The 13,624-nt window shown below is 45.8% G+C and overlaps 1 protein-coding gene across 4 annotated transcripts in view; it reads left to right on the plus strand.

Moving 5' to 3' along the window:
- SLC37A3 (solute carrier family 37 member 3) overlaps positions 1-7,929 on the plus strand; it is a 30,946-nt gene extending 23,017 nt beyond the window's left edge. For 2 of the 4 annotated variants that reach the window (XM_083462040.1, XM_083462041.1), the window contains exons 14-15: positions 2,261-2,326; positions 3,780-7,929. In XM_083462040.1, coding sequence (XP_083318166.1) covers positions 2,261-2,326; positions 3,780-3,872 — 159 coding nt within the window. In that variant the 3' untranslated portion in view covers positions 3,873-7,929. The remainder of the gene's footprint in view (positions 1-2,260; positions 2,327-3,779) is intronic. The other 2 variants (XR_014516300.1, XR_014516301.1) reach the window with 2 other exon arrangements.
- Positions 7,930-13,624: the final 5,695 nt, after the last annotated feature.

Consider the following 13,624-nt stretch of genomic DNA (forward strand, 5'->3'; position numbering starts at 1 on the left):
CCTCTCCGATCAAGGCAGCATGAGGATTCTCAGGTGATTCTCTTGCCTGAAGATCACAATGGCAAGGATCCTCTTTAGAATTCCAGTTCTTTAACTCTGCCGCTCTCCAGTTTTTGAACTTGAACCCGTTCCTGAAGGAACCAGGCTGGGGGGGGGGGAGAGCTTTTTGTGCCTGATGAATCGCATCCTCCGCTTCTTTCTCTACCTGAGGTTGCCGTTATCTCTTGACAATGCATCTCCATAGCAACCAGCTGAGATTCCGCAAGCGGGGCTGTCTTCCATAGTGGGAAGCTAACAGCAGGAGTATGTCAAACACCTTGGAAAAGAGAGAGGCTTAAAGGCTGCATGTGAGGCGCATGACCTTTCCCACCCGCCCACCCCAGTGCGCGCATCCCGTCGAACGTGTGGGGGTTCACGGCGATGTAAAAGACATACTTAGGGGCAGAATCTCAGTATAAGCACTTGGTTTCATTTCTGAAGAGGGATGAAGCTGCTCTGCTCTGCTTGTAGGCCAAGGAAAAATGTTCTGCCCGCCTAAAACAGGAGTGAGGAACCTTTTCCAGCCCGAGGACCACACTGCCTTCCGGGGGAGGGGGCACATGACGGTGGTGGTTGAGGCCAGAGGCGAAGGGAAGCAAAGCAACAATAGCAAATGTTGCTTTTGCAGAGTGGACGTGTCTCCACGCACACTCACACCCTCTCTCCCCACTGTCCAGGCATTGCCAGTGTTGAAGGACACGTTCCAGTGGGATGGGTGAAGGGTGTGACCTGGGGAGAGGAGGTGGGCCTGGAGAGGGTCCCAAGAGTCAGATAGATACAGTGGTACCTCGGGTTATAGACGCTTTAATAAATATTTTTATTCAGTTTTCAAACATAAAATAGAAGATCATTTAACAGTTACATAAAAACCCTTCACCAAAGAAGTAACAAACAAAAAAGACATACAATTACACCCACAAATAATATAGCAAAGCAAAAAAAAAAAGAGAAAAAGCACAACTGTTCATAACCCTTTTTTTGTATAACTAACTGGACTTCCTCACATCTCCCTACCGTGCGTTCTTTGTACTAAAAGTGCCAGCAAATTATTACCTTGTTTCATTTCTTAATTTATACCTCTCAAATGTTATATTTCTAGACTTCAAGTAGTTTTTATCAAATAGTTGTAACTTAAATTTAAACATAGTATTACTTTAAGTTTCGATCTTTTCTTATATATCACTTAATTTTCTATATCTTTCAATCGAGTTACTGGAACCTTAGTTTTCTAAATCGTGCAATTTCTTAACATTCATACAATTTGTAGTGTTTTTGTAAATAGTCCTTACAGTTTCAGGTTAAGACCTCCAGAACGAATTAAGTTCTTAACCCGAGGTACCGCTGCAGGCCTTGGATGGGGTGTATTGGGACCCTGAGCCAGATGCTGTTGCCCCTGCCCTGCTGTTAGCCCCTCTGAGTTCCCTTTAAGAGAAAAGCAGGATAGAAAATGTTTGAGATGAATGAATAAATATCAGGCAGCTTTATATCCTTACTAAATGGAGACTCTTCATCTCAGGGTTGTGGGTCCAAGCTCCACGTTGGGCAAAAGATTCCTGCACTGCAGGGGGTTGGGTTCCCTCCCAATTCTATGATTCTAAATGAAGACGTATCTGTTTGTACCATGTCAACTTTTCTGCCACTTCTGTTAGTTGTATGTCTTTTATTATGCTGAGGGAAGGAAAGAGTCCCTCGGTTCTTCAGGGGTTCTTCCTCCCATTTGCTACAGCCTCTGGTTAACCCTGGATTGCGGCAGTAACTCAGACGTTAGAGCAAATTTGAAAGGTTATATTTAGGCATTATCATGTTTAAGAATTGATACCTGATTTTGCTTGTTTTTCCTTCCACCCCCCTTCCGCACAGCAAATTTGAAAGGTTCCTGGCACATTTCCACCCCTCTACATCTTGTCTGTTAGATTTTGAACCTGCAGGCAGAGACTGTACTGTTTTTTAAATCACTCTGCAGCACCTACAAAATTGTAGGCACTGTATAAATGATTGATAAATAATAATGTCAACAGGCCTTTGGGGGATAGCAGCACAGTTCGTAAGATGAAACCTGACAGCTTTGGAAGCAAGGAGTAGCCACATGAGGAGGTGTTGGGTTGTATTTTGAATAAGGAAAAGCAAGAGGGACATAACATATGGGGAGGAGGGGAGAGTCTCTTTGTGTTCTCCAGCCCTTGACAGCCTTAATAGCTCTCATATTTTCTTCCCTTTTCAGTCACTGGTATCTTTGATTCACGATAAATTGGAATGGATGTCGGTTTTCTATTTCTTCAGCCTGATGGTAAGAGCCCTGGTTGCTGTTTCTTATTTTTACTTGAAAACTGATGCAACGTTGGATTTTTAGATTAAAGATACTAAACATTTGTACTGCGCTTTCAAGTGTTCAGATACGCTTCACGTAACGCTTCATGTATCTTCTCTGCTTCACGCACAAACTGCTATAAATTTACAGCAACCACATGAGTTAGGTGAGCACCAGTATGAGAACAATACATGTGGAGGCTGACAGTGTTTGTGGGATGGGGAAAAGGGGGCAGGTATGATGGATTGCCCCACCTGTTCTTTTTATTCATGCCCCTTCATTGCTTTCCAGAAATCCATTGGGAAAATGCAAATTTACTGAAGACAGATTGATATAAGTCAGGAAACAACAAGCAGAGAGTCTTATTCTCATCTAGAGAAGTTAGGCATGGTGGGAGAGATTCCCACAGTCGCTGTTTCAAGACTGTTCTACCAAACCACACAGTCGCCTTTCCTTAGCTGATTCGCACAGGACCCTGGCAGTTAATTCTGACGCATAATTTTTGCCACAGTGCAGTTCTCTCACACAGATTGTTTCCCCTCCATTTCACACGTGGAGTCATTTCTGTGAATGAGCCCCCAAGGTGAGCAGAAATGGCAACTTGACTTCATTGGCATTTAAGCCCCTCAGCTCTCAAAATGTGGCCATTGGTCAGGTTTCTTCCACTGCCTCCTGCCCACATGGCACATGTTGTTTCATCCTAAACATTTTGTCATGTGAAATTGGGATGCTACTTTTTTGTGTTTGAGTTGTATCCTGTGCAGCAGTAATGTGAAAATGTGTCCCTCAGAAAGTTGGTTGACTAGAAACCTTGGCCTGTAATCGATCTACCGCTGCCGCTATTATTTATTGCATTCGTTGGTAACTTTCTATGCCCCCCCCCCCAAATATCTAAGTGACATAGCACAATAAAATACAGAGAATGTGTTTGAAGGCCTTACTGCATGCTCAGGCTGAAATCCTCTACAGGCTTACAAGTCTCATTGAACATTGTGGGGCTGGTGTCTTGAGTCATGCACACAAAATTTGTGCTGTACAAACATTTTAGGGTGTCTGGGGAAAAAGAGGGAAGTGGATGAAATGCAGGTGTGACAAATGCACACACCATACAAGCACACTCTCCATGGATCCATGCCTATATGAGGGTTTCACTTACGGGGAATAGCTCAGTGGCAAAGCATATTCTTCATCTGCAAAAGTCTCAGGTCCATCCCTGGTGTTGCCAGTTCAAAGGGATCACATACGTGTTAGGGAAAGTCTTTGCCGAAGAGCTGCTGCCAGTCCAGAATGGCCAGCCCTGGATTTAGACAGACCTGGTACAAGGCAGCTTCCTTGTTTTCACCCCTGTGTGTGAAATGGGGAGCAAATGCCACGATGGCGTTGAACCAGTGTGCAGCCATGCTAACATCCTTAACCCCTTTTCTTCTCGCAGATTGGTTTAACGGTGCTCTTCATCACGCCTTTAATAGTAAATGAAATAAAGATGCTGCGGGCAGAGAGGCGTTTGCGCAGGTTGGCTGGCTGACCTCCCCCTTCTCTGCGCCACTCAACGGAACTGTCCAAGGAAGGACCACTAAGCGGAAGGGAGTTTCAGGACATCAAGCAGCTAATGTTTACTTTGTCACTTACATCCGCGGTTGATGGCCACAAAAGAATTTGCTGCTGCAAAGTTTGGGTCTGAATGCCCTAATACCACCTGAAGATACGCTGCAGCCACCTGCAACCTGGAGGTGCCTGTATGTTTATAGTGGGCTTGCAGAACTGGCCAGAGAGACATTCTCCCCACGCCCCAGTTTTACCTCTGGTTCTTGGAGCCAGTTTTGGCAATCACCAGGATCAAATCTTAAAACTCATCTCCCACTCCCCTTCTCGGACTACAACATTTTGGGCTGCAGGTGGGTGATTTCAGCTTTGAATACGCCCTCCACAAAATAAATCTTGCGGGTAGAAAATGAGCAAATCCAAGAGAGGAGTTCAAATCTGCTGTCTTCCTATTATGCTAATTGTCTCAGTGGAGGGAATTTTATCGGCGGACGTAGGAATCATATAAATGTGCAAACCCCGCCCCCCCCCCACCTGCAGCCTCAGATGGAACAATCTGGGGCATGCCTCTCCACTTGATGCTGATAACTTTATAAACTGGCTCTTATCAGTCGCTTGTAAATTGCATCTGGACACCCGACAGCAGCCAGATTGCTACAACTGACACCCCCTTTTTGCAGCTTTTTTATAGCAAAGTCAGGGGAAAGCTGTTTCATTACTTGACACTATAAATCAGGCTTGGGCCAGTCCAGTGCTGGGTTTTGGTGTGTGTGTGTATGTGTGTGTTGTAAACGCGTTGTGCCAAGCACCTGCCTCCTGGTTTCTACCTGGCCCTGTATTTACAAAATACACAGCAGGAACCTTTGGAAGCAGCCCAGATCCTTAGCCCGCTCTTGTATAAAGAATGGTTGTTGTGTTTTTATTTTGATTTGTGAATGTTTGTCCTGTCCAGGTTGCCTGTGTTAATTTAACCTGTTCGTGTCTTAACAGTGCAGTTGCATTCCATACTTGATTTATTCTTCTCTTAACTGCCTGATGTGTGAGAATGAGGCTGCGTCTCTGGGAGAGATGCAAAGCCAAATAATTCACAGAGGAGGGTGATAATCAAAAGTTTTACCGGAGTCCTTAAAATTTAGGATGCTAGGAGTTTGAATGGGCTTATGAGCAATCAAAAGGGAAGGGGTAATCATCTGATATTGTCCTTCTCCAATCAGCTGGGGTGATTAATACTTTTCAGTATCCTGTGAGAGAAGTAAAGACCTAATTTCTCGTTAGGGAGTCATCCAAGTCACAACCCTGACGGAGTGATCTGAGTGATTCTTTGGCCTGCACCAAAGGCATTACAAGGACAGAAAAGAGTGCAGACTTTCTAGGTTGAGGTCTTCCCTTCTCCATAATCTCTAGTTCAACAAGGTTAGCATCCTGATGTTGTCACACTGAGCCTTGCTAGCAGCAACCAACACTCTGGAATGAGAGCAGGGAAGTGCTCAGTTTAGCGGTGCCGGGGCTTGAGGCAAATCGATCTAGATGTTACAGCAGGGAAGAGGAGAGCTCAGCTGGTTTTGGCATGTTCTTTTGCTTAAGGTGTAGGTCTGCCCTGGAAGTTCATGGCATGGGAGTAGAAGGCCACTAGGCTCTGGGTGATACCTGTTGCCAAATCCGGTGCTGTGTCTGCCTTGTTATCTGACATCAACCCAGGGCATCTACATGTAAAAGTCAATGTACATAGGCTCGTTTCAAGCAGCGACTTCCCCAGGTTTTGTTTAGCAAAGCAGTGTGCTGTCCATTCCCATGTGTCTTAAGAGTTTTGCCCAAATAAGCTCTGTTCATTATGCCCGTGGGATAATGGGCACCTATGGGATAGATCTGTGGGTTTCTCTGGTTTGATCCAGCGCACTGCTTGCTACCTTACCTGTTCTTTGATTGGATTTGGTGGCAGGGAAACGGGTCAGCCTAGATTGCAAAAAGGAGAGATTATTTATTTAAATTGGATCTAAAAAATGCACCACAAAATTATTTGAGTCACTTGGGACTGTCAAACCCTCAGCCCACCTCAGAAAACCTTACTCACTCTGTGTCTGCTGACTTGCATGTCTCCTTGCCAATGATTTTCACCTCAGTTTTCTTTGTGTGCTGCTGAGACCGAAGGGGAAGAAACACTTAATTGTTAAGGCATGAATTTGGGGAAAGGGATTTTTTTCCTGTTCTTTTTCTAATAATGCCTTTATAGAAACTTAATGTACAGTGATACCTTTTTTTAAAAAGAAAAAAATGTTTTTATTTATGAATGTCCTTGTTGAATCATGTTACGGCTACCTTAAAGGCCTCTCCTTGACTTGTGGCGCTCAACTGCTCTGTACGCCTTCCCAGCAGTGTGTTGCTCTGTTCCACCATCTTCAGTATGTGGTGGCTTGATTCCTAAGCGTCTCCTTAAAAAAAAGAAAAGACTTCTTTCCTCCCATCTCCCACATTTTAAAACATTATTTCCCCTTTGCCGTCCTATCCATCAGAACAGCTTTCTCCACCCTGGTGACAGCCACACGTGTAGAAAAGATTTTATATGCCCTGAAGAGAAACCAGAGTGTACCTCCAAACGCCTAGGACTACCGATCCCATCAGCCCCTGCCAGCGCTGTGGTGGCTCAGACTGAAGGGGGTTGTAGTCCAAAACATCTGGGTAGTTTCACGTTGGCAAAGGCTGCTGTGTGAGAGGTAGGAAGGCCTTGCTCCTTGCCCCTTGGCTGCAACATCAGGCTGTCTGTGGTACTTCATGCTTCCACTTTTGCTTTTATCCCTGAGGTACTTTTTAGAAGACGCTGACGTGGCCTAGTAGGAAAGCCACAAGCTCCAATGCTTGAGCCAACGTGGCGCCCTGCAGACACTGCTGGATGGTGTCTGTCAGCATCTTTGCTGTGCCGGCTGGAGCTGAAAGGAGTCTAGCGACATCTGCAAGGCACCGTGTTGGCGCAACCTCCATTTTTTTATTTTACCTTTTCCGAGTTTCAGGATGTACCACACTGCCATTCTCTTCTCCCCCCCCCCCCAAAAAAAGATACTCGGTAGCTTGATTGAGGAGATCCACAAAGAGCAGGGTCTTTGATGTAGATCTTCAGCGGTTCTCAACCTGTGGGTCCCCAGATGTTGTTGGACTACAGCTCCCATCATCCCTGAGCTTTGGCCTTGCTAGCTAGGCGTGATGGGAGTTGTAGTTCAACAACATCTGGGGACCCACAGGTTGAGAAAGGCTGCAGTACTTCGTTCTGCTCCCTGCTTTGCACAGCGTGGCTGGGGGGGGGGGGAGCAGTTGTGTGAGAACCGCCTCAGAAATTCAAGATGGTCACCCACATGGTTTTGGCTTACTAGGGGTGAAGACAGACAGCAGCGCTAACCTGTGGGGGAAGCAATTTTGACACAGGCCCTTACTTGATCCCTGTCATGTGATGGAGAAATGGGGGGGCGTCCTTGGCCACACTGCCTCCAGCCCCTCACTGATGCCCCTCCCACAGCCTTCACATGTGGTGAAGGCTGAATATCTCTGTCGGGGAGACTGACGTGCGCATGCCAGATCCCCGCACAATTTGGAAACCCCGGAAGAGTAGAAAGGGCTCTCCTCTTTGAAAGATGCTCCTTCCAACTTGGGGAGTGCGGCAGGGTGGGTTAGCGCTGAGATCGCATGCTTGTTCTTACATCCCTGGCTAAGGCTATATTCCAAGGAAATAAGTGTGCCCAATCCACTTCTGCCACACTGCGAAGGTCTGCCTTGAGCCTGCATAGCTGTAAGCTTCAGCACAAGCGGTTGGGCTCCACGCTGCATTAGTCCTCTTGCAAGGCAGTCCTTTTCAAAGACTTGATGCCTGGCTGTTCCAGGGGTGCTTCAAAACACACTGCCCTTGCTTAACTGACAACATTAGACACTTTACCTCTCCCTGGCCCCAGTATTACTGTTCGTTACACTCTGCTTTGTGTCAATTGGGGAAACGCTGTCAACTTTCCAAATCGGTTTTCACATGAATAAATTATTTTTTGGCAAATTGGAAGAAATCTGTTTGTTTACATTCTGTTTAGATTGCACCAAATTGTGCAACCGTTTCAGAGGTCGGTGTTGTGACAGGATGCGATGAAGACTGTGAAGTACAGCATGTTTTTGCAGCAATCAGTTGTCCTGTACAGACTTTTTTTCTTCCGCTCGCAGTGGGGAATTACATGTGAGCCTCCTTTCTCTGTGCACCTGGTGTCACGTTGGCTATCATATTTGTAGGATTTGACGGTTGGGCTAGGACCTGGGGTGGGAAGCTCAGTGGTGACCTTGGATCAGTCACAGTCCCTTCGCCTAACCTGCCACGCAGGCTTGCGATGATAACAGGGGAGGTAGGAGAGAACCATGTACATCATCTTGAGATCTTTGGAAGAAAAAGTGGCATATAAATGTAATATAGCCCATACAAATAGCTTTTAAAAGCTATCAACCAGCCTTTTAAAAAAGTCCAAAGGAATTAATAAATTCAGTATATATAAGGGTTGGTGGGGGGAAATAAAAGAAAAGAATGACAGCTATCAACCAAAGTTGTAACTAAAATGACTACCAATCACAAAGGTGTTCTTAAAAGTTATAGGGCTAATTACATTTTATGGTGCACAGATGATGCTGTTTTGGACGTGTCTCTGTCTGCATCTACATGTGTACCAGAACGGGTTACTTCCGGGTTTTGGCACTCGCACATGCACAGAAGCACCAAATTGCAACCCACGCAGACGTGGCGCTGCGGGATGCGAACACTGCAGGTTGTGAACGTGCCTCCCACACAGATCACGTTCGCAGCCCGAGCATCCACTGTACAGCTACAAATAAAGCGCACTACCCTATTAAAATACAGATATATATTTACAATTGGTGGATCGAGGTAAATGCCAAGATAGTGGGTATCTAAAGGCATTGTGGTAGTTATGCCACACTGGTCACTGAATTCCAGGATAGTTGCTGCAAAATGGTGGATGGGCAACAATATGCAATCCTTTGCTAAGGCATGATATTTTTGCCATTGCTCAGCCTATAAAGTAGGAACTTGCAAAAGAGCTAAAGACCTCAGGCAAAGTGTGGGCTGTGCATCTATATTTCTGTTGCCCCCATAAAACAAACTGCACCGAGGAGAACTGGATTTTAGCTCTCATCCTCACCAGATGTTTGATCAGTGTGTTTGTGGGGTTTTTTGTTTCTTTTAACAAGAGTGGCCCACATGTCCCTGGTTCGGGAATTTTTGTCTTTTCGCCTTGATGGGAGTTGCTGCCAGGCAAAGGCTTCTGTAGTTTGGCTCGGATCCAAAGAACTCTGCAGCGAGTTAGCACATTGCACCCAGGGGGACAAAGTTTCACACTTTCCTGAATAGCAGTCCTTATGTGCCAAAGGGCAGAGAGCTGCTGAAATGCAGGACACTTTGGGGAGTATGTGTGTTGCAGAGGGGAGGATTCTAGAGGGCGTTCTTGGGAAGGCTGAACTGCATTCTAGATTGGAATAGCCAATATGGTTGCCTCCACAAACGGTTGGACTACAGTGTGGTGTAGTGATCAGAGTGTTAGACTAGGAACTGGGAGGTAAGGTAAAGGTAAAGGGACCCCTGACCATTAGGTCCAGTCGTGGCCAACTCTGGGGTTGCGGTGCTCATCTCGCTTTATTGGCCAAGGGAGCCAGCATACAGCTTCCAGGTCATGTGGCCAGCATGACTAAGCCACTTCTGGCGAACCAGACCAGTGCACGGAAACGCTGTTTACCTTCCCGCCGGAGTGGTACCTATTTATCTACTTGCACTTTGACGTGCTTTCGAACTGCTAGGTTGGCAGGAACTGGGACTGAGCAATGGGAGCTCACCCCGTCATGGGGATTCGAACCGCCCACCTTCTGATCAGCAAGTCCTAGGCTCTGTGATTTAACCCACAGCGCCACCCGCGTCCCCGGAACTGGGAGACTAGGGTTCAAATCCCCACTCAGCCTAACCTACCTTGCTGAGTTGTTATGAGAACAAAATGTAGAGGGGGAAGTGTGTTTGTCAGCTTGGAAACCCATGCTGGCTGAGGCTGATGGGAGCTGGTGTCCGATAACTGAAGGGCATTCCCTTTCATAGATCATGTTCAGAATTAGCCCCTTTTAAAAACAAGCACATGGAACCATCCCTCCTTTTATTGCTGTGTGCTAGATACTTCACTGTTAGCCTTTGTATTGGAACTTGCGGGATTACGGAGCACATTTTGAACTGATCATCTAGATAAGCCTTCACCTTTTCTGTTTCCCTCCCCCGTTCTCAGAGTCCGGTAGCCTTGCAACCCAGTCATTATCTTGCCGCTTGTTGATCTGGCAGATTTCCTGCTCTGTTTCATAAGTTTGCTTTACCTAAGGAACAGAGGCCGTTGTGATTAATGGTTTCTGATAAGGCAGCCCAAACACATCTGATACTCTTGCCCCGGCCCCCATGTTTATCTGAGCTTGCAAATCATTCCACTTCTGTTTCTTCATTTGTTAAGCTATTCCTCCATGCATCCTCCAAGCATATGCGCCTTGGTCTCAGAAATGCGTTGCTGGAGAGCTTGCTCATCACTCTATCTATCTATGTATCTATCTATGTTTAGAATGGGAGAGAAGATTGCCTTAATTTTTTTAGAGGCAGTTAATTCATGCCCATTACTTAGTAAAGAAAGCTCGCCTCTCTGGTAATTCCTCTTCTCAGAAAGCAGTCATAATATATTACATCTCTTGGGGCTTGCACAGAAGCCAGAACAGCTTAGCACTCTGAACTTTCTAACATATCATTCCGGCTGTATTTACTCTTTTGTTGACAGGGCGGTGTGCTGTAGCCATGAGCATGGCTGAGGAGACCCAGGTTCAAATCTCCCCTAAGCCATGACATTTGTTGGGTAACCTAAGGCCAGGCATTGCCTCTTAGCTTAAGCTACTCTACAGGGGGGGTCATGAGAATAAGATGTAAGGGAGCCACTTAGGTATAATACCTGTCCATAATGGCATTTGTGTTGAAAGTATTCATTTTATTTATATGATGCCTGAAGTCGCCTGCTTTTTGTCTGTTTGACTTCATTTGTGTATACATAGTGTACCTTTTTTGCATGCTTTGAAAATGATTAGCATAAAGAGAGAAAAAATAGAATTACAGTACAGTGGTATCTCAGGTTACATACGCTTCAGGTTACAGACTCCGCTAACACAGAAATAGTGCTTCAGGTTAAGAACTTTGCTTCAGGATGAGAACAGAAATCGGGCTCTGGCGGCGCGGCAGCAGCAGCAGGAGGCCCCATTAGCTAAAGTGGTGCTTCAGGTTAGGAACAGTTCCAGGTTAAGTACGGACCTCCGGAACGAATTAAGTACTTAACCCGAGGTACCACTGTACTTGGCAGGTGAAAAAGTTTTCAGCAGTGCCTGCAGCCCTGACTGAGCACCGAAGTTTTATCTCTTGGCAAAGCACGCAGTTCCCCTGCTTCTACGGAGCAGCAATGAAAGGAAGAATCGCGGGGGCTGCATCTGATTGCTTGGATTGCTTCCACCCAGCAGCAACCTGGGTGGGCCAGCGTAGGCTCCCAGTGCATCACAAGACTTATTCAGAATCATTTCTATAGGCACAGAAATAAAACCCTCCATCAAGGGAAGTTAAAAACGCTGGTGGCGTGGAGTACTTCCTGTGGTTGCTTTTAATGTTCTTGTGTGTTGCCTTGAAAAGATCGTATTCCTGGGTACATGCAAAAGTACCTTTGAGAGGGGGTGGGCATTCTCTTTAGTAGGGAGAGGCCCTTTACCCAGAAGTGTTGTAACTGGCCTTTTCTGCCTCCTCCTGCCAGCCACAGGGTCAGTACACGAGGAGGGCTGCCAAAACTGGTCTTGTGTCCTCCCACTCCCCATAGATCAGCACTCACAGTCCACGGACAGCACTTGGCACACTTTGCAGCTGCTCTGGCCACAAGCTAGGATGAGTTTGCTGGGCCACAGAGACTGCTGGGCTGACTCAGCCGAGAAAAAGGAAAGGAAAAAAGAAACGATTGAGGTCAAACTTCCAACTCCCATCAGCCTCAGCAAGCATGGCAAATGTCCAGGCCTGATGGGACTTGTAGTCTACTGTTATAAGAAAAGTACTGCTCCTTTTCCCTTATGGGGTATCCAAGAGTCCGTATAGAGTCCGTATAAGTGGGTCCCCTGTCAAAAGGATGAAATAACAGAGGCCAACCAGAGAATATTGAGAAGCAAGGCAGCTAGGAAGCCTGATCTTTATTAACTGTTGCAACAGGGTCCTCACTCACAACACACAGGAGGCAGGAGGGACCCAGAGCAATGGTGCACAAGCCCTTATACAGTGGTACCTCTAGTAGCATTCCGCTCTTGTTACGGACTATCAGCTTACGAACGCGGCAAACCCGGAAGTGTTTACTTCTGGGTTTGCCATGCATGCATGCGCAGAAGCGATTTGTGTGCTTCACGCATGTGCAAAAGCGATCTGTGCGCTTCGCGCATGTGCAGAAGCACTCAATCGTGCCACGCACATGCACGGAAGAGGCGCTCTATTTGCAGACTTTTCAGGGTACAAACAGCACCCCAAAACGGATTAAGTCCACAACTAGACGTACCACTGTATAGACTTTTGAAATTGCCCACCCTGTAGCCAGAGACCACCCCCAAAACATCATACATACATCACAGAAAGAAGCAGTCTACAGCAGAAATCCTATCTTCCAGGATGCCTGATAATGGTCACTGATTGCATTACCCGGACAGCCCGGCCATTCTTTTGTTGATGGTAAATACTTGAATTCCTGAATCCAGGTCACAGGCTCACCCTATTCATACACACATAGGCCCTTAACACAGGTAAGAAAAAGACAATGGAGAGGCTTTCCTATTCCCTTCCTCTTTGCAGAGAAATATCTGAGGTCAGTTTGAGAGAATCAAAATGGTTTCAGGATTGCTCTCCTGTACTATTTCAGACACGTGGTTTATATACTTATGTATGTGTTTGCCTTGTAAATTTATGAACGTTATATATATATATATATATATATATATATATATATATATATATTCCTTCCAGTAGCACCTTAAAGACCAACTAAGTTAGTTCTTGGTATGACCTTTCGTGTGCATGCACACTTCTTCAGATACACTGAAACAGAAGTTGCCAGATCCTTCTATATAGTGAGAAGGTGGGGAGGGGTATTACTCAGAAGGGTGGTGGGAATGGGTGATTGGCAGATGGCTGAGATGAGCCTGTTGACGACTCTTAACGACTGCAATAGGTCTTACAGGAAAAGGCAAGGGGTGAGAAGGTGAAAAATGGCTTAGTCATGTATAATGGCTATACCAAGAACTAACTTAGTTGGTCTTTAAGGTGCTACTGGAAAGAATTTTTTTATTTTGACTATGGCAGACCAACACGGCTACCTATCTGTAACTATATATATATATATATATATATATATATATATATATATATGAGAGACGAATAGTTAGACCCTGTGCACGCTCACTGATCGTTTGCTCATGCCATATGGTTGAGGAAGGAGTTTTGGCAAACAGGTGTTTGCAGGTGTAATGAATCTTGTGGTCACATTGACGTTACACCCTCAAATTAATTAAGGAGTCGTTCCCTCGCCTCCGGGGGAACCTGGAATCTAGTTATGAAAAGGGTGTGTGGAGTAACACCTGGACTCCACCTGCACAATACATTTAAAGCAATATTTAAACATTTGT

The sequence above is a fragment of the Podarcis liolepis genome, assembly GCF_965112155.1.
Source record: "Podarcis liolepis genome assembly, chromosome: 10".
In the NCBI taxonomy this organism is placed as follows: Eukaryota; Metazoa; Chordata; class Lepidosauria; order Squamata; family Lacertidae; genus Podarcis; species Podarcis liolepis.